Source organism: Cornus florida, unplaced genomic scaffold (genome assembly GCF_030987335.1).
Source record: "Cornus florida cultivar Cherokee Brave unplaced genomic scaffold, ASM3098733v1 CherokeeBrave_3.0.0_Hap2_Chr02, whole genome shotgun sequence".
Lineage (NCBI taxonomy): Eukaryota > Viridiplantae > Streptophyta > Magnoliopsida > Cornales > Cornaceae > Cornus > Cornus florida.
Window position 1 is genome coordinate 1,298,297 of NW_026775572.1, and position 25,193 is coordinate 1,323,489.

A 25,193-nucleotide genomic window follows, 5' to 3' on the forward strand; every position below is an offset into this window, starting at 1 on the left:
ATTTTGCTACAAAGCCCATATAGGAAAAGATTATTGTCCCGAATCTTGTTATTTGATCTCATGCATTTACAAACAGTCCAATGTAATAATAGTCATGTAAAAAAGTATCACACTCTTTTCTTACATAATAATAGTCATGTTTCGTCTAATTAGTGATTTACGATTTTTATAAAGTACTTCACTAATTGGACAAGACAACATTGGTACAATAGGATTTTAATCAAAAGATACAATTTAGAATAAGAAATTGTAATGACATAACATAAAAAATTGAAGTGATTAGGTCTAGCCTGACATGGTTGACTCACTCTGTTTGGTGATTTAAGATAAATTATTAAATTCTAAACAATAGCCTTCCACCCCCAAAAGTAAGAAGAAAATAAAAGAAATTGAAGAACAAACAGGCAAACCAATAACGGTCAAGGTCAAACAAACCCAATAAATTGTGCAAAACACGTTCCCGTGATATTGCGTTCTCCCATCACCTGCTTCTCTTTTCCAAATTTCAGAAATCACTATTCTTTCTCTCTCGCTCGCTATATTGCGTTTTCCATTGGAAGAATCCATCATCAGCAACCATGTCATCAGCAACCATGTCATCAGCAATCTCTCAGCTCTCGTGCTTCTCTTCCATCAACCGCAGACTAAAGCACCACACCCGATCAATTCCTTGCCTCTCTCTTCGTCCAAAGGTATTTCTCTCTACCGTTTGGTTCCTGAGAAAATGCACCAAGAAAGAAGAAATTCAACTTATCTTTCTTTGTTGAAACTCAAATTTCTGCTCATCGAACCCTGATATAACACTAATGAACGAGATTCCAAAACTTGCGTTTGTTTTGATTGCTTTTGTTACCTTGGCCAACAATATTTAGGGTTTTTTGAGTTGCGAACTGTGATCTACACACGTATGCTACTTTTTCTGTTTCTTTTTCTTTTTCTTTTCTTGTCAGATTATGCAAATTATCAGTTCTTGAATATTGGATTCTTGCGTAATTTCAAAATTTTCATGCCATTGGTAATGATTTAATGAATCCTTGTCTTTTATTATTATGTATAATCTGTCTACTTCCGTGTGTATGTATAATTTATCATATTGAGTATTCTTGCATTTTAAGAGCGAGTCCAATTGTCTGATGAGAAATATAACAAATACTTGTAAAAATGAATGGGTAAATTTGAGATGGGATCATACTGATCATTGCTTGAAGTTTTCATTTCATTAGGTACTGGTTGTTAAGAGTCGTAGTCGCCATGGCCGTGGTGCAGAAATATCGAGTTCAGAGACTAAGACCGCTCTAAGTTATTCATCAGATACATCAAAATCACAAAATGAAATGCCAACAGAGTCATATGCTACTACAGAAGAATATGCTTCTGGAAAAGTGATAAGTGAGCCCGTGCAAGAACATGTTATCACTCAACAGAAAAGGGCAGCAAAGATCCATGACTTCTGTTTTGGAATTCCCTTTGGTGAGTGTACTTCAATGTTGGTCAAGAACTTCTTGTTTTGCACTACTTGAAAAAAGAAATAATAATAATCACATGTTTACCAATTACCATCAAAGAGGCTTGTTAGTTGATGGATGTTATACTTCATGCAATTTTATTCGTAACTTAATAAAATTCATCAAACATGTTTTCCCTGGCCCAATTTATTCATTAAGTTGAAAATAAATATAAACCCAGGAGCTGTTGACGTTCTTTAGCATGTAAAGCTACACTTATGCATAGATATATATGATACATATCATTAGTATTGTTCACAGGGACGGATCTAGAAATTCATATGTGGGGGGGGGGGGGGGGGGGATTTATATAGAGTTTTTCATAATTTTAGTGGGGGCAATTTCAAAATTTTATGGGTATAAATGCAAAAAAGTTCAAATTTAAGGGTGTAAAATGTAATAACAAAAAATTTCAGTGGGGGTGGATGCCTCCACTGAGCCCACAGTACATGTGTGCCTGATTGTTCATTTTATCCTTCTTCCATTGATTATAAATTTTTTACTAACCTAAGTAGTTCTGGAGTTCATAGTTCTTCTTCCACATTACCTTCCACTCATCTTTTTCCATTTTTTCAAATCTTCAGTGGTATTAGGATGGTGAATTAGGACCTTTCAAGACTCAAGGCATGACAGGCCTCTTGCTCTTTTTCTTTTCTGAAACTATAGAATTGAATGAAAAGTAAAAATTGTTGAAAATGATTTGAATCAAGAATAGAAAGATAATCATACATTCAAAAATGGATATATGATTCAAACAAAAAATCTAATATGTAACTCCCCCCCCCCCCCCCCCCCCCCGCCCCGCCGCGGCGCGGGAAAGTGTTATTCCTTTGTTTTATTTCAGGGAAAAAGAAAAAGAAAAAAATCATGTTTGATGATAATGACACCTTTATTGTGAATCTTATATACTCTTTGTCTTTTAGACTTAAACACTTTATTACTAAATACATCAGGTCATTCCTCTTTTCAGTTACATTTCAAAAGGATGGATTACTTTCAATCAGTGTGGATCTAATTTCAATTTAAAAGAAATCATTAGGTGTGGTGGAGACTGTGATCCTAGCCATGAACATCTAGTGTAGTATCCATATACATGAGATGTCTAGAAAGATTCAAAAGTTGTTTGTTTGTAGTCTTCCTTTTGAATTGTATCTGCTCTGATCTTTGAGTTTGTTGAAACTTAGCTTTAGTGAGTACATTTTGGATGGTTTATTATGGTCTAGTAGAAATGGATGGTGGTGTAGCCACAGGTTTGAAATTTTGCAATAGAAAGGAGTAGAAATTGAGGCACAAATCACAGTTTTCACAGGCTTTCTAAACCTTGTTTACAAGGTTACTTAAGAGGAGGGTATATTTGCTAAACCAAACAATGGTTTCACCTCCTGACATTATCGTAATATACTCTGTTTAGGTTTTGTTTTCCTAAACTGTAGCCACAAACTCTAGGTTTTTCTTTTATCAGCTCTGCATGGGTTAGAAATTGTAAGCAAGAAAAGAATCGTAGGGCTGAACTACCAATATGAGATATATTTATGCCAGTGAAAATAGTGAATATTTTCCGTTTTTTGATTGAACATTAAAGTTATGCTACTTGTTTGCTGTTTTTTCTCAGGCATGGCTACATGAATCCGAGGTAAATGGTAGAAGAAAAAATCATTGGTAGAAGAGATTAAATTTCATTTTTATATTTTATATGTTATAATACAAATGTGATGTTACATAGTAAAGAATGTCTAGGCTCTTGAATTTTAGCATTCAAATAGCCAACCTAACAAATAACTTAGGAAACCGGAAACATGTGGGATGAAGCCATATCAAGTTTCTTGATGATTCCTTGTCAAAAAATGAAAAAGAAAATAAGAGATAAAATGAGATTTTCATGATGATCAATTCTCCTCGATGAGATTGCTGGCTTCACTGTCAATTAGACATTAGTTACTCTACTATTTTAGACTTTCTGTGAGCATCCTAAATGGTTTGTTTTATGAAGCATAAGATACTTTTTTCTTGTTCTCCATCTATTTCTGAGTTTAGTTTCTGGTACTAACTTTTGCTTCACTTAAGGCAGTCCACCTACAGTTTTACAAACTAAGCTGTATCTGTTAATGACACATAAAGCCCCCTCCTTATTAGAAACTAATCTTTTTGATAGTTGTATGTTATTCATCCGTAGAAAAAAATCCCAGCAACAGTTAGAAAGCTTCAACTTGATTTTTATTTTTTATTTTTCACATAATCCAGAATGTAATATTTTATTTTTGATATATACATATATGCATATTACATATATAATAAATATATGCTTCGGAGTTCTCATAGAGTGGTTTTCAGATGACGTTGATTAATTTGGTAATGGACTCATTAAATTTATGTTGGCTAGTTGATAGAAGTATAGACTATAAATAAATTTTAAGCATAGAAACGGAGGAGTTGAAAGATTGGTTACCATATGTCTTACAAAGGTAAAACATTTGAAATAAAAACTTGTTTTTGATAGAACGTCACTGTTAAACAAACTTTAATGGAGTTTCATCATTTTTAACTTGGAATTTGACTCAGGACAATTCCAGAATCACATTTTTTTAGTATTGATAACTCAATATTCTTAAAATAAGGAATTATTTGTTTATCTGAATTCAGGTCTAGTAGTCTAGCTATCTAAAATTTCTGTGGACTTCTATTGTGACTTGTTTGCAAAGGGGGTAAAAAACTGTAATCATTTATTGGCAGAGTGTAAGTTTCAATAAGGGTAGGTCCTTGCTATTATTTGTTCCATTCCTGGTTATTTTTTATCTATTACCTTTGTTTTTCGGGTATCTCACCTCATCTTCCCATTTCTGTCTTGTCTATTCATACTTAATAGAAATATCAACTTACCAAAAGCAAAAAACTGTGTGCGCGTGCTCGTGCAGCTATTTTTTTGTTTGATTATGTTATGCTGTTCGCACTAATATAGGATTATAGTTTTCCATGAATTTTAACTACTGAATTCTGATTTTGATGGCAATAATTTCTGAATACTGCATCTAGGACCCTGCATAATGCATGCATAATAAATTGGAATAATAAATGTGATGCATAGTACTCACAGAAGGCTAGCTTTGCATTATTGTTTATGAACTTTACAATTTAATCCCTGGGATACAGGAGTGTGAGCCTCAAATGCTTTGTAATTTTCTCTTCAAATGACTCTATAGTCTAATACTCCCTGAGTGCCAAATTAAATGTCTTTTAAGAATTTCAACTTCTTAATAAAGTGGCATTTAATGCACACACAATAAGATATTGAATTATAATATCTTTCATCTAAAGTTTACCTTTTATCATATTGATTTGCACACTAACTTGTTCTAACTTTTTAAAAGGGTAAATTGTGAACATTGTAAAAGAGTATATTGACATTCCAAAAGGAACATTTAATTAGGGAAATCCAGAAATGGAGGACCTTCTGCTGCTTAGCTAGCTCATGGTGCTTGATGCATTGCTTGCTGGAGCTTTGTCTTGTTTATTTATTAAGCTTCTTGTGTTTTTTTTTTTTCGCTTGGTTTGACCAAGTTTGGTCTCTTGTAATGGCTTTTGTCTCTAGCCTTATTAGCAAGGGAATGCTCTTGCCTTCTCTAATTAAAATAGAGACATTTAACATAGAATGGAGATAGTGACAAAATTTGATTTCATTATTATTCTTAGCTTCACAACATGATACCACTTCACATGTCAAATCTGTTGCATCTTTCTTATATACTTTCATTTGTTTATTAAAAAGCAAAAATTTAAAAAGAGACGCGGGGGGGGGGGGGGGGGGGGCTTTGAATTTTATGTGCAAATTAATTGATAGTATATTGTCACTTACTGGTTGTATTTTGCTGTAGGTGGGATTGTTTTAAGTGGGGGTCTTGTTGGTTTTATTATTTCAAGAAACCCTGCTACTTTAGGCACCGGTTTGCTTTTTGGAGGTGCTTTGCTTGCCCTCAGCACAGTTAGCTTAAAGGTCTGGAGACAAGGAATGTCCAGCTTACCATTGATACTAGGCCAAGCAGGTATATGCTTCTTCCTATTATTTAGGGTTTTATGGGGCTGAATTCCTTTCTCATACATTCTTTTGCTTATTAATAATTTTCTGTTGGTTTTTCATTTGGTGTGAATGACTATATATTTACTTTTCGGAAAAATACTTTACTTTGGTGTGATTTCTCCTGTGTATTCTTTGCTGTTGGATGTTTGTTTCTTTTTTCATTTGTAATTTATTTTTTTTATCTGTAGTTTTTGTTTGTTTTGGTTATTTGTAGTTTCTGTGTTGGTTAGGGAAAAATTAAGGTAATTAAGTTCAGTTAAAAAAATGTAGTAGGAACGATAGATTTGAATTGTTGCGAAAATAAGCAGAAAAATAGATCAAACGCACACAACAAGAACGCATAGATTTTACTTGGTTCACCCAAAAACTAGGGCTACGTCCAAGGGTTGTAAGAATTTCACTATGATGATCAAAATAGCAACTGAACAGAGAGTTCAGAATGAATAAATACCCTCGCACTAGGGCAACATAACAAGTGTGGAAATTACCAAAATTCCCCCCAAAAAATTCGGGCTCCACGCTACCCATCATGAATTTGCATATAATTCTGTCTTTCAAGTGGTTATTTTGCCTGATAGTTCTTATAGCTATAAATCATTTTCACACTTAAAAGTACCAAAAAGTGGTTTTTTGAATTTGATCCAGAGAATATATAATAATATTCAAAGTTGGTTCCATGGTAATATTCAAAGTTGGTGCCATGGTAAAAGCTTAGGCTAACAAGGGTGAGGGCATGGGTTCAAGTACAAGAGCGACCATTTTATGGAAAGTAATATCATAACAGCAACCATCAGCCTCACTATCACTAATCACTACTGCCAAGAGACAGCTCCTCAGGATTGTTGCTAAGATCAGTCTCATGAAATGTACATTAATATGATGCAGCAATCTGTCATTTTCCCCTTAATTACTCCCACCTTCTCAAAGCAATGTTAATGTTGTCTCAAATATATTGGGTTGGCTGTTCGTTCTTTACATAAGCTTGAACAAATTGTAACAGCTAGCAATGGTGGTCAAATTTGCCAAGACATAAGCCAGGCCAGATGTATTTTCACGTTACAAGAGTACAAAAAAATGAACTTCTAATGTGTTCAGATTAGAGTGCTTCTTAAAAGAATAAAAAGGTAATAAAGAACCCTCCACGGGGAAGGTTGTCTTTTGTATACCTGATATCCATGTGTTTGGAAAGACAATCAAGATGGAAAGTTTTACAAGAGTACTACATTTCTGTTTTTGTTGTTGCAGTAAACATTCATTTATGTTTCTTTTTTCTCTCTCGTTTTTTTTTTTTTTCTCTTCTCATTTTGGATGTTTTACTTCTGACCTTGCAGCACTTTCCGCGGTCCTTCTATGGAAGAATTTTCAGACCTACTCATTGGTATTAAACTAGTACAGCACATCAGCATAATCTTATATTCTCACTCATTGGCTTGCTTTTTCTTTCTTTCATCCTCTATTTTTTTTTTTAAACTTTAAATTGGTTGTACATGCAGACAAAGAAAATATTTCCAACAGGCTTTTATGCTTTCATAAGGTACTGTAATGTGGGTCTGCATTTTGTTTTTGTTTGTTTTTTTTTTTTTTTTTTCTTTTTTTCTTTTTTTCCTAGTTAAATGTGTTCTCTTATTCAATGTTGCAGTGCTGCAATGCTGTGCTTCTATTTATATGTGGTGCTGTCCGGAGGAAATCCACCACCAAAGAAGTTGAAAACGTCATCAGCTGCTGTCCTGTCATAATGAGAACGACAAAAAGGTCAGATTGTAGTTTGTGCTTTATGGAAAAATAAAAAAAAAATCCTGACTTTATGACTGAGATTGGTCTATAAATGAATAATGCCACCTGACATGAATTGTGGATTAGCTATGAGAAGAGCAACTATACTAATAGAATGGGGTTTTGATTAGTTGTCGGCAATGTTGCCCTAAGTAATACAAGTGGCTGGATATATCCGTTGTGTAATTGACATATGGATTTTACATGTGCTCTTTACTAGCAAGCAAATAGAAAAAAACAAACTTTGTGAAATGTGATATTGTGTTGGTTCCTTACTATTCAATCTGTCCTGAACTTCATTTCTGCATAATATGTTGGACATTAGCATTATCATCAGATAAATTATTAGCATTTGTTTATGGTTTCCATTTTTGGACTCTTTATGTGTGTGTATGTCACTTGTATTTCAATTCTTTCTCATTTCTCTACTGGGAACACTAATTTCTGATCTAAACTGAACCTTTAAACTTTTTACGGCGTGGTGGCCTAGCGTTCATGCTTAAATTTATTATATTGATTGTTATTGAAAATAATTGCATGTTATCCCAAGGGGGTAGAGTTCGGTTCCGGACCATGCCTTGTGAAGCTGTAAGCCTCTAGATCCACTTGTTCTTCCTTTACGGATTTTTTTTTCTTCTTTGGACTAATCTGGCATACATGTTTGGGGGCATGCACTTAGACCAGAGGATCAAAGTATGAGAATTACCATTGTTCCATATATACATGTATATAAAAAAAGAGATCAATTGCCCATTTTATGCCCAGTATTTAGAAAACAAAGTCAATGCAAAATGAACCCATCATCTTTTGAAAAAAATATATTATCATCTAAACAGAACACGAGAAGTTCAATTCAAATTCCATGAAGGATCGGAAGGGGATGATTTTTAAATGCTTTGCAGGAACAAGGGGTGGTGATAATTTCTGTGGGACATAAAAATCTCCCCAGGTATATTTTAGTACAGCAAGTTATGTATTAAATTGTGAAAGAATCAAACCTTTTAGGAAGTCTTGTCATGTTTTCCACTAATTGAGAGTAATTGTCTTGATCACCTCTATATGGTCATGTACTCGTGGTTCCTCTGTTTGGTTGCCAAGAAAACAAAGGGAAAAAAAGAAAATGAATACTTTGGAACATTATGAGACTGTTAAATTTTGAAATTGCACTTATGAACACTGTTTAATGAATTATTTCCCTTCAAATTTCACTGTACATTCACTTTTTTTTTTTTTGGGGGGGGGGGGGTCAAGTTTAACCTTGTAATGGATTTTGTAGGGGGCGGGGGGAAATGTTTAACATTGTTATGGAGGGAATATGTTTTACCATTTTCACTAGCTATGAGTGTACTGTGTGTTGTTCTTCACCCCTACTCGTTCTCCTTTTGACATGAAAAAGCTTAACAGTCGGACAACTCCATCAGTATGCTCTCAGTAGAGACCTGTGGGGGGTCCTTTTTTCTTCAGATAGTCCTATCAATCAAAATGCTACTGAAATTGAGCATTTGACACTCGTTTGAAAATTTTAGTTAGGCAATGACAATTCAATAGTATGAGATGGTAAAATTCTATATCTCCTCTCTGCATCCAAATATCGTTGTTCTATTTCATTATATATGATACAAGTTATTTTTTATATTTTATAATCAATAAATTTAAATTTTATTACACATAATTTATAGGAGATTCATACGTCCAGATTCTTATTATTTTTATGCAAAATGATCCAAACAATAATCAAATAGAAAGCTAGAATGGAACTATGATGTGATCGTTCCTCCATAATTGTGATGAGAATACGCAAACATGAACTCTGTTATGCAGCAAGGAAAACAAAATCCGGTACGATCAGACTTCATAATTTTTTTTTTCTTTCAGGTAATTCTATACTCGTACCTATCGATACGTGGAGAGAGGTTCATTTATGCAATACTCCAATGTTTTCATGTCATTTTGGACTAAATTCTCAATCCTTCTCACTACTAAGCTAAAAATGACCATTATTGCTACCAAACAATTGGAAATGAGAAAATTTCTCAACTCAAATACGTAGGATTATATTTTTGGAAAATTACGACACTGCTTCCAATAAATGGATTAAATAATAGCAATATAAAAAATGTGGAAAAACCCAAATCATTATCAAATACATGCTTAAAAACTTTTAGAAGTCTTTAATTTAATGAAGTGTTAAAAAAATAAATAAAAAAGAAATTAGGACATCCCGTATGGAACTTAATGAAATTATAGGGTACAAGTCTTCTTGTTGCTTAATTCATATAATATATGATGTCACAAAAAGAGCCGTGCTCTACGTGCATTCGCAGCGTAATATCAACCTTATTTTTTTTTTAAAAAAAAGGCCCTACATAAACGAAAGACAAAGAAAAACCTTTATCCTCCCCTGTTCAACAGGCAAAAATGAAAGAATCTTGCCCCCATGCAGGATCGAACTACAGACCTTCAGTTTACAAGACTGACGCTCTACCACTGAGCTATAGGGGCTCATGTTGTTTAACAATCTGTATTACCAATTTAACTGTAGTACATAATTCTTCTCATAAAGGAGTGTTTCCCTGTTTAGTTTATGGCATCTTCTTGGGATTGCAAGCCATACATATTTTTTTCTTTAATCCAAGTCAGAAGGACCATATGACTTGAATACATTTTTGGATTTGGAACTCTAATCAAGCAGTTGATCTAATTCCTTTAGCTATTTATGGATGTTTCATTTTTCAGTGATTAGATATGCTAGCTAAGAAACCCTAGAAGATGTTACAAGTAAATAGCAATGCTGTCTTTTATCTCCTACAGAAAATGTTAGTGCCTAATTTATATTATTATTTGATAAAAGGTCATCAACTGGCACAATGCTTGTATAATAAACGTGTATGGGAGATTTATTATAATTTGAGTGGGGGTGCTTTTCATGTAACAACGAACAAGACCCTTGAATTCAATTTAAACACAAAGATGTTAGGTTATGAAAATAAACACAAGCATTTCTGTCATGCCAAAATTTATATTTTTTTTTCAACATTGCCATTATTTTTCTTCAATATTGGTTCATATCTTCATGCCTTGTGTAATATCTCGCGCGATTAAGACATTTAATCAGTTCTCTCTTTCACCAATCCCTACAATTCCGTCCTCACAACAGTGCAAAAATGAAATGAAATGAATTTATTTTCCATCTAAACAGGGATGTAAAATAATCATGGACAGTATAGGCTACATTACTTCAATGACGGATCAGTAAAAAAACTTGGAACCATTGTTTGGATCACAATGGATCAAGCTTTACATCTTTGAATAATGAAAAAAGCATAGGCAACCACGAGAACCAACTAGCATGTCAATTGTTGGCCATCTTCCAACTTTTCTCCGGCAGTATAATCATATGATCATGTTTGGCCATCTTCAACTTTTCTCCAGCACAATAATGGTTTCCGGTAAAACCTCAAGGAAATCAATTTCTTCAGTATTTTGTTTCAGGCTACTGATTTCACATCGGAAGTTCGGAGTTTTGCAAAAGGTCTCCCTTCCAGGGCATGGAGGTAAGTAACATAAAGTTAGCAGCACCATTCTTCTTCTGCCACTGAAATTAGCTGAAGCATTTTGTTGAATGTGCCATCTAATCTTCAAGGTAGTATATTACTCTAGAATATGTTTAACTGTGTATAGAAACCAAAATCTCTCCCCGACTTTTCTCATATATTTCAATTTAGAAATCATAATCTGCAGTTCCTTCAAAAAGTTTTCATTCTCTAACAAAGCGGGCATCAGTCACTTCCCATCAAATGATCAGAACCATCGCGGAGTTGGGTCATCTAATGATCTGATTAGAATAGTACTAACCACTTCCCATCAATCGATCATTGCACTTTGGGATGTCAATCAACTGTACCTTTTTTCCTTATACCAACTATATATAGCTTGGATAACTTAGATATTACAGCTTCTTACCACCGAGAATGTGGCGAGTTCCCATATGTCTTCCAAGATTCCTGCCAATATCGCCTATTGGGACTGCTCTCAAATGGAGAGCTGTAAAAATCAGATGGTCTTCCAGAAGCGCTGCTTCCACTGCTCTCCTTCCGAGCTCTCCTCAGTTCCTCCTGAAGATCATACTCTGAGCGCTGCAAATAGGAGATTGGAGATGAATATTTGAGAATAGTACCACACAGAGTAGAAACAAATCAAGCGTATAAAATCATCAAATTGTTTCAGTTTCCACTGCAAGGATATACCTGAGCGGGGAGAGATTTATCTTAGGCCCCCCTGTATATTACTTGAGCCGTGTATACACGAAGGTGCTAATAAAAGTTTTGATGAGTAATATTTGTGTTTGCTCATCTTATATGTGGGAGATTTATGAAAATATAAGGCATGAATAGAAGATCTATGTGCTCAACTTGCACTTTATTTTGAAATTTACATTCATGATATTTAAGGTAATGATGACATGAAATGCAACAACATTAAGACTCTCCAATCATTTTAAAAAGCATATAAGAAACAAACAGGCTAATTAATGATGATGCAGGTGCCAGACCTTGCTGGGATCTGAAAGTACTGCATAAGCCTCTCCAATCATTTTAAAAAGCCTGTCAGCATCCTTGTGGACTTCTTCTACAATATCCTTCCAGAGTTGCCCATCATCTCCACCCTCACTTCTTGCCAGGAATTGACCAGCCTACATCAACATAAGGTCATTAAGATGAATGGCAAGGATTAAAGGTCAAAAATAAAAAACTAACATGGCATATATTAAAAGCTTAAGACCTTGTCTGGATGATGTCGCAGTGCTGCTTTCCTGTATGCCTTTTTAATTTCAGATGCAGAATCAGATGCTTTAACTCCCCTGCAATAGAATATTTGAGTTTTTATCAGTAACTTGGAAGCTTACAACATGCAATAGTTCTCGGGGTAAGAGATATATTGAATGATACAGAATGACATCCAACTTAATTGAATGTTTGTGATTATGGTAAATGGTGATGCATTTAAGACTACAATATAATGCTGGTGAATTTTTTTGCAGTTATAATACTTGTAGGCATATAAGAAACAAATAGGCTAATTAATTGACTGGAGATTTTACATAACTAGTGTAACAAAGAAGTTATTACCTGTAGCCAACACAAATAACTATCTGCTCAAATGTTTACACATGGATCACAATGTAATGATTTCCCTCTCTACATAACATAGTTCGAAAAGAAACGACGTAGAATGTGGGTATAATGAGGAATTTCACAAGCTAAAATGTGATAATCTGAGGTATCATTGAGAAATAGAGAACACAAAGAGAGATTTCAAAAATAAATCAAGATGCAGTTGATATCAAAATCCCATGGCAGCGAACTTACAAAATTAGGTAAAGATCCAATGATATTCCCTTTTTAGCCTTTTCTTCCATTAAGGAAATACGACGGCGAGCTTGCCTTAATTCTTTTACATTGCTGCCGTTTGGTCCATCTGGTGTGCTTGACTGTTGAACCTTTTCCTGTGATTGCTTTTCAAGAACACATATAAGTCTCTGAAGGTCACTAGCTGCTTGTTCATAGTCTCTAATTTTCTCATGTAAGGTGGCCCTTCTAGAAACTGCCTGCAAGGACAGTGGCAATTAGGTAAAGAAGTTAACATCAGTGAATGCCCACAAAAAGGGGAGGGGGAGGGAAGTGGAGTGTGAAAGAACATGCCCATGCACAAAATTAAACTGAATAAGACTTGGTAACTATTAGGAGAGGAAAATATAACCACCTGCCGAACTATGAAGCACATGGATACATGACACAGACACGACAATACAGCAAATTCTGAAAAGAGTAATGCTATTAAGAGAGATCCATCATGACGAGCCATGAGCTATCCACATTTAACCACTGGATTGAAAGTTGTATTAAATGATTCATCTGACCTTTTCTCAAATAACTGTCTCAATCCAGTGGTTAAATGTGGAGAGCTCATGGTTGTTGTCATGAGGAAACTCACATGATGGCATTATAGTTACGGCAAGGACACAACAAAAATTTTAAAATACACATACAAAATTAATGTAGACATGTATAAAAATTATAATATATATGCATCCATGTATAAATTTAAAATAATTATTGTTTGTCATGTTATATACATAGTTACCGTAACTTTCTGATAGCTTAGAGTTGAGGATTATAATGCATGACCAATATTTGGACTAAAATAATTATGATATATCCTCATTATATCTCAAAAGTCAAAACTTCTTGTAAGAAGAATTCTAAGTTTTTCCCAACAATTATACTACACTTTATATTTGAACAAGTTGATGTTGGATACTCATTAACATGTGCACCAAAGATCTAAGAAGTATCAGATACATGTTCAAAACATCAAGTATCGGATACATGTTCAAATTTAAAAACATATATATATATATATATATTATATTATTTCCAAATTACAGATATATTTAAGAATGCGAGTATCCGAGAAGTGTTGGTATTCGACACAGATATGTCCTATTAAAGAAGTATCCAGCTTCATAGTTGCCGAATTTTGTCAAGGAACAGTCCAAACAAATCATGTTGAAATATGAAGGAAGAGGAGTTCGGGAGGGGAGCACTAGGAGTGTGAAAGAACAAATCCACAAACAAAATTAAACTTAAGAGACTTATAAATAAGAAGAGGAAAAGATAGTCACAAATCAAATTTTGCTAGAGGAATTCTAATTGATTATGTTGAAGAAATTATTGTTAAAAGAAAGAAAAAAAAACATGAATTATAACATTAGGCATTTATTAGCAACAAAAGGAAAACAGAATCACCATATAGTAAAAGTTCATTTATCAGCAAGAATTAGTCCGTAACCTAGAGTTGGCCTTGTCAATGGGGGAAAGGGTTTTTGGCAGAGACACTGCACACTCCTCTCCCCTCCTGAAAGCTCATAACACAAAAAGGGAAAGTCATGGGGATTACTTCAAGTATCGTAGTACTTTTGTTTTTTTTTTTTTTTTTTGATAAGTTCAAGTATCATAATTTTGACACCCAAAACTTACTGATGCCCCCCAAAAGCTTCTCCAACCTCTTACGGCACTGCCAATTACTTCAAACCCATGTTAACTTTTTTCAAACAGCATTCTTTATGACCTAAAATTCATTTTTATTAACTACCATTTACTCTAAAAGCTTAAGCTGTTAGAGAGGGTGTAACTTAAATATTTAAATCCCTCAACACGCCCCCTCACGTGTGGCCTTCTTTTTGGTCCAACACTTGTTTCAATTTTTAAATTAGGGTGATGGTGAAGTTTGAACACAGGACCTGCCTGCTTTGATACCATGTTAACTACCATCAACTCTAAAAGCTTAAGCTGTTAGAGAGGGTGTAACTTAAATTTTTAAATCCCTCAACAAATTTTATTACTTAAAACCACTTCTCTTACCTTCTATACTTATTTTTCTTCCAAAGAGAAGCCACAGCTGAATTAAAGAAACAAAAATTCAGCAGAAATTGACAAGCCCTAAAAAATGGCATTATAGAAAGTACTGACCAATATCTAAACTGAAAAGAAAGTGTGAAGGGTTAAAAGATGTCCTTGAAAATTTTTAAGTGAATAACAAGAATCCTCGTAGAGTAACGTTATGAAAAGTACCAAAAAAAAAAAAAAAAAAAAAAGTGCAGAGGGTAAAAAATTCCTTAAATTTCTGATCTGGCTTTGCCAACAGCTTCATGGCTGGTCCATAAAGCCAAGAAAAGATAGACCACTGTCGAAAGGAATAACTTCATGAATTAGTTGCACATATTTCCAATGCCTTGAACCCATTTAACAACTATGGAACTCATAGGAAAATTTCTCAAATCCAAGATGCACAGCATATGTAAGGCTAACCAAAAGGACCCGCAACCTCAGCTATAATTGCAACACCCGACTGGCAGGGAATAAAAGAGTACACATCGCCAGAACATCTGTACTCCTTTGAACTCACTTAAGATTAAAACTCACAAGAAAGCATGATACTGAACACAGAACACTTTTCATATAAAGTTTGTAAACCAGGGAGCACAGATTCGGACTCGGGACACGGGTACAACATGACATGGACATGACGATGCGGCAAATCTAAAAAAAGTAGGACATGGATATGGCATGGATACGTCTAAATCCATATAATCATGAATGAAATCACTAATTTGGGGCTTAGAGCATTATTTTTCTATATAATCCATAATATATTTTAAATTGCATGAATCCTATTCTTTTAAAAAAATATTTACAAAACCACCCGCCGTGTCCTGAAAGTGTCCAAAACTCGTCCTTACCGTGTCCATGCTGTATCTCAGCCATGTCCAACCAGAAAATAAAATATTTAAATTTCAGGACACCTCTAGCCGTGTCCGATACTTGTCCAGGCTATATCCGCGTGTCTAATTCTGCCACGGCAACCCTAGGTGAAGTTCCGTACTTCTTCCTAGTCTGTAAAGATATAATGATGATTATTGTTTGTTTCAGTCCAAATAAACATTATAATTGCATACTCATTCATCTCCAAATAATCCACTCCCCTACAAGAACTTTTGGATAACCTACTCTTCCTTTCACTCTTATAAGATGAGAATTCCCTTTTGTCAGTGTTCATTTACCCCTTCTCTCCTAAATAAAGATAACTGGAAAAAACTGAAAAGAAAATAAGAACCAAAAGGCTTTGAAACATCAAAAGTATTTTTCTCTTCTTTTGGACAATTAAAACAAGGCAGAATTCAAGAGGAATCATGATTTACTTCTTCTGGATAGAAAAATGAAAATCAAAAGGCAATAAGGCATATACTCCTTTCGGAAGCTTAATCACTACAAAATCATGTCAGACCTCATAAGGTGTGTGTGTCAATAGTTATGATAGGATCGTCATTCTTGGATTAGTCCACCTTAAAGCAAAAATCAAGGCTTCATGGTCATTCTTAGCGAAACTCTTTCCATTCAAATAAAAATATTAAATTCATTACTAGGCCTCAATTTAGTTGCTGATCAGAATGAAAAAAAAAAAAAATGGCACACTATTTGCTACAAGAACAGATACAAAAAAAAAAAGCCAACAACTTGGAAGGCTCGCAAGGAAATCATCAAAGGAGAGATACATTATGAAAGTTTAGAAGTTTATTGTCAATGGCTTGATCACTTGTCACCAAATATATAGAATTTCAATGCTCTATGCAATTAATTACCTCTATACCCAAGTAATAATGTATCCAATAGGATGAGATCCATGACTTATTTTTGCATCATTCGAAAATAAATTAAAGCAGAAAGAACAATAAAGATTCGCAAGCTCTTCCAAAAAAAAAAAAATCAGACTAAGTAAGCCACGTAATATGCTCGTTAAATGCAAAACCTTTGGGTATTTTCCGTTAAGAGCTATGGCTAGACTGCAATCTGCTATGGCATCAGCAAGTTGCCCCAAAGCTTGATGTGCAGCTGCACGGTTGCAAAAACAGATAGCTGCAAAAGGACGTGATTCAAAACTGCTTGATATAGCAGCAGTGTAATGATCGACTGCTTCTGTATGCCTTGCAGACTGAAAAGCTTCATTCCCTGCATTCTGGAGTTGAGACGATAGGAGAAACAAATGTATGTTCAATCCAGAAAAAAACAACATATCATAAAACATTAAGAGGGATAAATTTACTTAAATGACGCCCGCGGCGCCGGGGGGGGTGGGGGTTCTTTTTCTTTCCCCTCTACCCCCAGGGTCCCACCCGCCCAAGTTACTGGAAATTCTTCTTCCTTAATTGATTCTTTTTGTAGAGTTTTTGGAAGACATGAGGGTATAACCTTATATAGCTTACTTTTGTATAAGTCAATTGTACATGGTGCATCCCCTTAGGTGCTTTATAATGATACTTCAATATTAAAAAATAAAAAAATCCAACTCTTGGGTGCATGGCAGATCTCGGCTTAAGCAATCCCTTAATTGAGGATTTATGCGAACCAATTGTTGAAAAGACATCCAAGAGGTTAGCCTGGTTAAATCATACAATTTTGCAAAATAGAAAGGCTAGACTCATTATTCTTCTTCACCTTTTCTTCTAAATTTTTTAGTCATTTTGGATTTTACTGTTACCATACTAAAGGTTCTCTCTCCTAGGATTTGTTTGTCTTACTATCTTAGAGTCTATTTAATACTTAGATTTGATGAATATCAAACTAAGAGTTGCATTCTTAGGGTTTTTCAAGAGAGAGAGAAAGAGAGATTCTGATTGCTCTGTTTCTTTCACCTTCTTACTCTCTCCTTTCTCTTCCACTTATCAAATATATAAATATATTTGATAAGTCTGTAAGAGTATATATATATATATATATTTTTTTCTCTCTTACAGGCTTTTTAATTCAATCACACTTTAAACCATTAAAATAGCATACCCAAAATTCTACAGTAGTTTGTTCTCAACCATCTTTGATCTATTCCACAAAATCTCTAGTCCAAATTCTTCATTAGATGGCTGTAATTTCAGATTATCCTGCACCACACATGTTGAAATGAAACCAGCAAAGATACAACTACAAAATGAGAACCAAGTCCAAAATTATTAAGAACTTTATTTATTATATATTCTTGGAAGAACCATCGATTTGCAGCATGATAAAACTATTACCGTACACTTTTTAAGGGAAAAAAAAATAGATATTATGAAAGTTTGTGTTCATTAGTGTTCAGTTTGCAATTATGATAACAACTTCCAGAAAACGCAGTTCTCTTACCACATAGATCGCTGTCTTTCATCAGTTTCATTGAGTATGATAACTTTTCAAAAATACATGGGTGACAGATAAAGTAGTAATGCTACACATTACCATGGGAAGGATAAACAAGTCACCCAACTAAACATTGTACAGCTAAGGTTCCAACATCCAAGGAAATGAACTTGAAAACAACAAACTGCATACCTTGCGGTGTAAAAGTTCACGTACGTTGACAGCTAATAAAGTTGATGATCCCTGAGGCATGCTTCCATACCTAAACAAGAACATTAAATTAGTATCAGCAAAATTGTTTAAAGGAGGAAATATCCTATTTGTAATGTACATGAAAAATATGTATTACTTGTCACTGCCAGATGTCCACAGTTCTTGTTTCTCAAGTAAATCAAGAGCCACCTCAAGCCTTCCCAGATGGAAGTAGGATTTGGACATCAAATGCCACCTCCACAGCCTTACAAATGAGTTTTTGAATTTGGAAACATCTGCCTCTGCTGAATTGTTATCAGCAACTAACACAGAAAAATTCTTTTCAGCAAAATCAAGAGTCTGCTCGCACAGTTGAATCACCTCTTCATACTTCCGCAGCTGCTAGATGCCACCAAAAATACAGCCAATGCTAAGAACATAATTACAGCAGTGTATATAAAATTTTAAGGAGTTCCTTCATCGACTTTTATGACTTCAATTAAGTCATCTAAAAGGAGTCATGAATAGTACATACCATGAAAAAAGCCTCTCCTTTCATTTCAAGTAATTTCTCTGAGTAAGTGCTTAACGATAAGGCCTCCGCAATTATGCCTAATGCACTAGTTGCAGCATCGTAAGATCTCTGTAGCAAAAGTTCAGCACAACGATTTGTACACTCCGCCACTTTCTGCCAGTCAGGAAATCACCCAATTATGCAAGGCAATATACAAAAAAAAAAATTGTAGACCATAGGGTTTGAAACTTGGCACCTTCAAAAACGCTAGTTACCTATATTCTAAATCCAGAAAGATAGACTAATAAATAGAGCAGAAAATCCACAAAGCATCACACATTTCCACTCATAAGATAACTTTAAATCCCTGAAGATGAGAAACAGCTAGCAATTTCAAGAAGAAAATGCATTTTAATCAGAAAAACTGAGAAATCACCCAATTATGCAAAGCAATATTCAATTTTTTTTTGTAGACCTAGGGCTTGAATCTTGGCAGCCTCCACGAACTGATTCTCTATACTCTTAAACAAGAGAATAAACTGATAGAGAGAGTAGAAAATCAACATAAGCATCAAATATTTCCATCCATAAGAAAATTATAAAAATCACTGAAGATGAGAAAGATTTAGTAATTTCTATCATTCTAATCAATCAAACTTGACCACAAAGATTGAACTATTGTAGATCTTTTATTATTATTATTATTATTATGATTATTTACAGTAAATGGAATATTGTAGAACTTGCCTTGTCCTTAACTAACCAAAAAAAAAAAACAAATCTCCATATTCGCACAACTATCAGAAATAAGACTCAGAAGAAAGAAAAAAAAAAAGAAAAAAAAAAAAAAAACCTACCAGCATATAATAATTTGTGCACTAAGAGAACTATAAAGCATAGAAATCTATATACTTGTACTCCATTTACCTGAGCCTTTTGTATGCCATCAGCAGCTTCAATCATAATTCTCCGATCCAAACATACACCACTCTTTGATTCCAAGCACTTTCTGAAATATTGCAGCGCATCTTCGACTTCCCCCAGGGCAAGATGACAACTAAAAATAAATAAAAAGATCATCAATGATCTACATATGATCCCCTCAAATTGCAGCATCTCAAAAATCAATCCAAGCAGTGATTGAATATAAATATCCAACATCCACCATTGGAAATTTAAACACCAACTTCTTATGGGGAAAAAAGAAGAGAGAGAGAGAGATGAAAAGTAGTTCCGTGATCAATAAAATGCATGACCATAGAATATCCAAATTGGCCAGTACAGAGTGAATACACTTGGAAAACAAATTCATTTTCTATTACTAAAAGCTAAAAAACCAATTTTTATAATACGTTAAACAAAATATATAAATTCTGGTATAAGCTCTCAAAGGTGAGGTTGAGTGTGTGCGCGTGTTTGCCTGAACTTATTCAAACAAAAAAAATTGTAAATTCTAACAAAGTGACCAACAGGTATTTTGCATACACGAAATATGAGTGTGCACGAAGAAAGCCTTACTTTGCAGCTCTAATTTGAACTTTGAGAAAGTTAGGATCTAGCTCAGCAGCCACCAGACAGTCACGTAGGGCTTCCCTCATCCTCCCAAGAGACATCCTTGTAGCAGCACGATTGCTATAACACAGCACAAGAGGCTCAAGGCAGCATCCTGATGCCTCATTATGAGGGACACAATTTACACCCTTTGTGTAAAAGTCCTCAGCTTTGGACAAATATCCATTCTTATAAGCTTGATTTCCCCTGATAAAAAATCAAATCCCTTCAGTAAAGAGTAAAAGATTGACAATGCCCAAAGTGAAAGATATGATGATCATATCTCATAGAAATAAAACCATTTAGGTAGATGCAACCTACTACAGATGAAGTATTTAAGACTACTCTTTAATTGAAAAGTTTGAAAGACAAAGGAAGTTCAGAAGCCAATGAACTACTATAATGCAAGAAGCACCTGATTCTCCACTTCTCACATGCATCCTGAGCTGCAGCAGTGGCAGGCGCTTGCTTGACAAGCTCTTCAAATGCTTTAAATTTATTCTCCCTTTTGCTCTGGAATTCAAATTTTTCTTCCTTTTTATCCTGTGCCGCATTGAGCCGAGAAGAAGTGCACGAAAGGGGCGAAAATTGGACCGAGGAAGATGAAAACTCAAGTTTTTGACTTGGAGTAGTAGAATTAGAAACTCGACCAACTTTAATCCTATATTTCTTTTTGTTTTGACGCTTTACTGCTGATACATTAGCTTTTGGAGAGATTGCCGAAAAGGTAAAATCTCTTTTACCTGTATCTTCGGAACTTGAAGCAAAACGGTACTGTTTTCTACAATCACTTTCTTCACTCTTAATATTTGAACACACACCAGCTTTATCTTCCACAGCACCAGCACTGCCGTTGATGCTGACCTGCTCAATTTTGGCATTACTGCATTCAGTGTCAACTCTAGAAACAAACTTTTCTGACAGATAATCAGCAACACAACTACTTTCACCGTGACTCATGGAACCATTCTCATTTGGCTTTCTATATTTGCTGTCAGCTTCCTTGATATCATCTCCTTCTCGTGTAGCAACCAAATCTTCATCCTTTGAATGAGTAGAAATTGTAGAGGTCCCAGCAGAAGGTGCACAGTTATTATCTTGATATGGAGAAAAATCCATGGGTGAATAAAGTCCAGGAGACTCTGGTATATGCTGGGAAATGCCTTCTTTTGACATTTGATCTTGCCTAGACTGCTCCTGAAGTAGACTAGCCAGCCTCAACTTCGCCCTTGTCTTCTTCAATCCCTTGTCCCTGGTTGATCTACTCTTTGCATTGGATTCCATAGTCTTATCTAACCCAGGAAACAGATTCAATGTAAATGAACAAGGCACATCCAGATTTGGTTTTCTAAAGTTTAGCGTGCTTGAAAAACTGAACTTGTTCCCATCTTCTACTTCAGCTGTAGAAGGTGCTTCAAAAGCAAGGCCACTTGAAGAAAATGAAGACTGGGAGGAGGCTTTATTCAGTTTGACATCATCATTCTTTTGATCTCGAGGCCCATCAAAACTCTTAGCTGACCTTGCGTGAAAAATAAATGATTTAGGAGTAGAGACACCTATAGAAGGGTCATCGGAGCTCTTCTCATTAACATTTATTGGTTGCTTTTCCTTTTGGGAAGGGGACCCCAAATTTATTTCTTCATCGGTAGCTCCCATTGAATTTCTGGTGTTTTTATTCTCTTTTCCGTTTAACTCCAAATTTTCCAAACCTCCACCTAAAGAATAAGCATCATTAACATTTGTAAATACAAAGGAATTCAGGTCACCAGTTTCAAGCTCATGTTTTTCAGACTTCTCAAAGGTACTGCCACTCCCATGACCTTCTGAATTTGAATTTTTGATCTGATGACTGGAAGCAGTTCCTGAGCTACTGGTAGAAGAACCAGAAACCTTTTTGTTACTTCCAAATACAAATAAAAAATTATTATTGGCACAAGAGTTGACATTAGAATCTTTACTTATGTCGGAATCACCAACCTTTTCATGATCAACAATTTTCAAATTCTTCATCTCATCTGTGAGTATAAGTACTGGGCTTGCACATGCACCAGAAGCACTAGCTGTACCAATACCACCTCCAAAAATGGAACAACGATTATTAACATCTGAATTGCGAACCTTCGCAAAGCCCGTGTAATATCCAGAGTCATCACCATTTACCTTGTTTGTGTCGTCACAGAACTTAATACGACCACTGAAACTGGAATTTTTCTCACTGTTATTTCCTGATATGAAAACACCTTCAGGTGTTGTTTCCTGAAACCCTGTTTCAATATTTACAATCTTGTGACCCCTATCCTCAAATACTGGTTTCCCAACATTTTTGCTGAATTCACTATTGTGCAAATCTGAGTGTGGTGCTGAAGCACTCTGATAAGCACCAAATACAGAACCACCATTGTCAAACTTCCCCAACTTTTCTCCAGATTCCATCTTCAGCCTGTCAATAGAAACTGATTTTCGCACATTTTTACCGGCTTTACTATTTTCCGAGTTTAAATTTGGCCCTAGGTCAGTCCATTCTTGGCCAAAAACATATCCCACATTATTTAAATTCCCAGAATCTGCTTCGGAATCTAATTTCATCTCCCCCCTCATATCAGAGGCCAGTAATCCAAAATTTTCACTGGATTCTTTATTTTTGGAATCTCTATGATTAGTATCAAACACAAAACCCCCCTTATCGAGTTTTCTGAACTCTGTTTTATTCTCTTCTTTCCTCTTGCCCCTTAAACCGTCATTTTTTTCCACATTTTCACTTGATTCTATTGTTTCCAACTTCAAACTTGATGTTGAACTGTCTAATTTGAAATCAAACACAAATCCACTCTCTTCTGATTCAGAATTCAAGTTTGACTTGATATCAGATATCCCAAACTCACAAGCTGACAGTTTTCTAGAACCTTCACCGGCATCTCTTTCTTCTGATTTTTTAGCAAACTGTTCTGACTTCGAATTCGAATCCAAATCTTTATTATTGACACCAAACGCGAAATCCGCGTTATTAAATTTCCCAGACCCGACAGCGCCCAAAAAATCCATGCTTACATTAGATTCTCTCTGTTGAGACTTTGAATTTGGGACCGAATCACTCTTCATGGCACCAAACACAAAATCTACATTAGCACCAGATTGTCCCGTACTTTCAGACTGACTATTCTCCAAATTCAAATTCGTCAACAAAGTATTCCTATTAGAATCAAAGACAAAACCCACGTTTTCGAACTTACCAATCTCAGAAGCATTCGATTGTGGCGCACTTCCACTAGACTCTCTATGTTCCGAATTTGAATTCGACACAGAGTTACCATTATTGGCTCCGATCTTGACATCAACAATTGAAGCACCGAACCCATTGGATGTGATAGTAGCGTCTTTAACTCGATCGGAACTCTCAGACACTGACCGAAACGGATTGAAACCCGAATCATTTTGTGGAGGCACTGTTGTTGACCTCCCATGTTGAGAACCTGAATGTCTCCTCAACTTCACGAGCCTGGGCTTCGATCGACCTGAAAAATTGGACTTCTCTGAACTCATTCCCGAAGCGAACGGCGAATGAAGGTTGGAATTGAAGCCACCTTCACTTGCCTTACCAAGATTGGAACTACTCGTAGTCTTTGAATCAGCGTGTGACGAACTTTGGCTTTGGTCTGACGAAGTGTTGGTGTTGGATGAAAAAGAGGTGAAATCGAAATTTGGTTTGTGAGTGTTTGGGCTAGGGTTTTGAATAGAGTGTGGCTGTTGTTTGGATTGCATCTGGTTGGGGGAAGTGATTGAACACCCGAAATCCACAACCGAAGAGGACATTGTTGTGGAAGAGGCCATGAAATGAAACAGGGCCCGACGGCTACGTAAGTGTCAGAATACCAGCGCGTCGGTGCCGGAGGATTAGGGTTTGAGGTTGGATTAGGGTTTTTATTTGGCTGTTTGTTTAGCACTATTTCGCTTTCTTTGCTTTTGCTTGGTTTCGAAGAAACAGAAAGTCAGATTTCTGTCTCTCCTCCCCTCTCTCTAATAAAGGAGCGAGTAAATGTGATTGTTCTTTTCTGGGTTGATTGATTTACTATCAAAGGATAAATCAAAGGTGATGTATGCATTCATATGTAACGGGCAAAGATTTTTCTGCTGCTATCCGCCCTGTTAAACTTGTGTTAAAAATAAAAGTTTAAAAAAGTTATACTGGCATGTGGGCGTATGGAACGTTGATTAATTTGTCTTGGTAGCGCAACACGCTACACGCTTAATGAGGGGCTGGGTCACGAATATAATAATGTCCATGGGTAGCCAAAAGATCTGGACCGTCCAAATACTCACCAACAGCCTACATCTACCCATTATTGGGGCCCATCAAAACTACAAAGGCTTTAGCACAGATGTCAGCATGAGAAGGTTTAGGCCCGAAGTGGCTGTTCAAAGCCCATCTATGCGAATTCCGAGCACAACCAAGAACATGATTGAGATGAAGGTTTTATTTTTGAGGAGTGGTAGGTCTTTCAATCTCAATTGTCAACTCATTTTCTGAATATAACGTAGTTGAGAATGAGTCGAAAAAAATAGATGTTTACGAAATTTTATTTTAAGAATTCCAACGTGATCCAACCATATTATATTCGAAGGATGAGTCGACAATTGAAAACGAAAGGCCTATCATTTCTCTTTATTTTTTTTATAAGTTCAACGAAATAAAATTAAACTGATAATGTTATAAAAATATATATATTTAAATTTAAAGAAAATTATAATAATAAAAATTATGTCTTGTCAAGTAGAATCAACCCCACTTTTTCAAAATTTAATGTCTAAAATAAGGGTTAAACCAATCTCATCAAATTGAGATGGATTTCCTTTGAACT

At 35.2% G+C, this 25,193-nt stretch overlaps 2 protein-coding genes and 1 non-coding gene across 4 annotated transcripts; 1 reads left to right on the forward strand and 2 right to left on the reverse strand.

Moving 5' to 3' along the window:
- Window positions 1–385: 385 nt before the first annotated feature.
- LOC132291305 (protein FATTY ACID EXPORT 1, chloroplastic-like) lies at window positions 386–7,716 on the forward strand. Its single transcript, XM_059790268.1, has 6 exons — window positions 386–692; window positions 1,224–1,470; window positions 5,375–5,542; window positions 6,909–6,955; window positions 7,071–7,111; window positions 7,217–7,716. The coding sequence occupies exons 1-6, from the start codon at window positions 579–581 to the stop codon at window positions 7,311–7,313; spliced, it is 714 nt and encodes a 237-aa protein (XP_059646251.1). The 5' UTR covers window positions 386–578; the 3' UTR covers window positions 7,314–7,716.
- A 2,064-nt stretch (window positions 7,717–9,780) lies between these two features.
- TRNAT-UGU (transfer RNA threonine (anticodon UGU)) lies at window positions 9,781–9,852 on the reverse strand. The gene has a single exon. It is a non-coding gene; the product is annotated as a tRNA-Thr (tRNA).
- Window positions 9,853–10,511: 659 nt separating this feature from the next.
- Window positions 10,512–24,468, reverse strand: LOC132291321 (uncharacterized). 2 transcript variants are annotated; one of them, XM_059790269.1, is made up of 11 exons: window positions 20,753–24,468; window positions 20,305–20,544; window positions 19,714–19,843; window positions 18,808–18,960; window positions 18,430–18,674; window positions 18,273–18,342; window positions 16,720–16,926; window positions 12,720–12,958; window positions 12,133–12,211; window positions 11,903–12,043; window positions 10,512–11,486 (listed from the first exon to the last, which is right to left on the reverse strand). In XM_059790269.1, exons 1-11 carry the CDS (start codon window positions 24,163–24,165, stop codon window positions 11,310–11,312), a joined length of 5,094 nt encoding a protein of 1,697 aa, XP_059646252.1. In that variant the 5' UTR covers window positions 24,166–24,468; the 3' UTR covers window positions 10,512–11,309. The 2 variants fall into 2 exon arrangements, with proteins under 2 accessions (XP_059646252.1, XP_059646253.1); XM_059790270.1 differs by having other exon boundaries at window positions 18,430–18,671; window positions 20,753–24,467.
- Window positions 24,469–25,193: the final 725 nt, after the last annotated feature.

Bases quoted from the DNA above. Each gene is read 5' to 3' on its own strand.
- LOC132291305 (XM_059790268.1), top strand. From the start codon at position 579: ATGTCATCAGCAACCATGTCATCAGCAATCTCTCAGCTCTCGTGCTTC. The intron at 1,471-5,374 runs GTGAGTGTACTT...ATTTTGCTGTAG, and splicing joins CTGTTTTGGAATTCCCTTTG to GTGGGATTGTTTTAAGTGGG. The intron at 5,543-6,908 runs GTATATGCTTCT...CTGACCTTGCAG, and splicing joins ATTGATACTAGGCCAAGCAG to CACTTTCCGCGGTCCTTCTA.
- LOC132291321 (XM_059790269.1), bottom strand. From the start codon at position 24,165: ATGGCCTCTTCCACAACAATGTCCTCTTCGGTTGTGGATTTCGGGTGT. The intron at 16,927-18,272 runs GTATGCAGTTTG...TCTCAACTCCAG, and splicing joins GTGAACTTTTACACCGCAAG to AATGCAGGGAATGAAGCTTT. The intron at 12,959-16,719 runs GTTTTGCATTTA...CTGTCCTTGCAG, and splicing joins TTAACGGAAAATACCCAAAG to GCAGTTTCTAGAAGGGCCAC.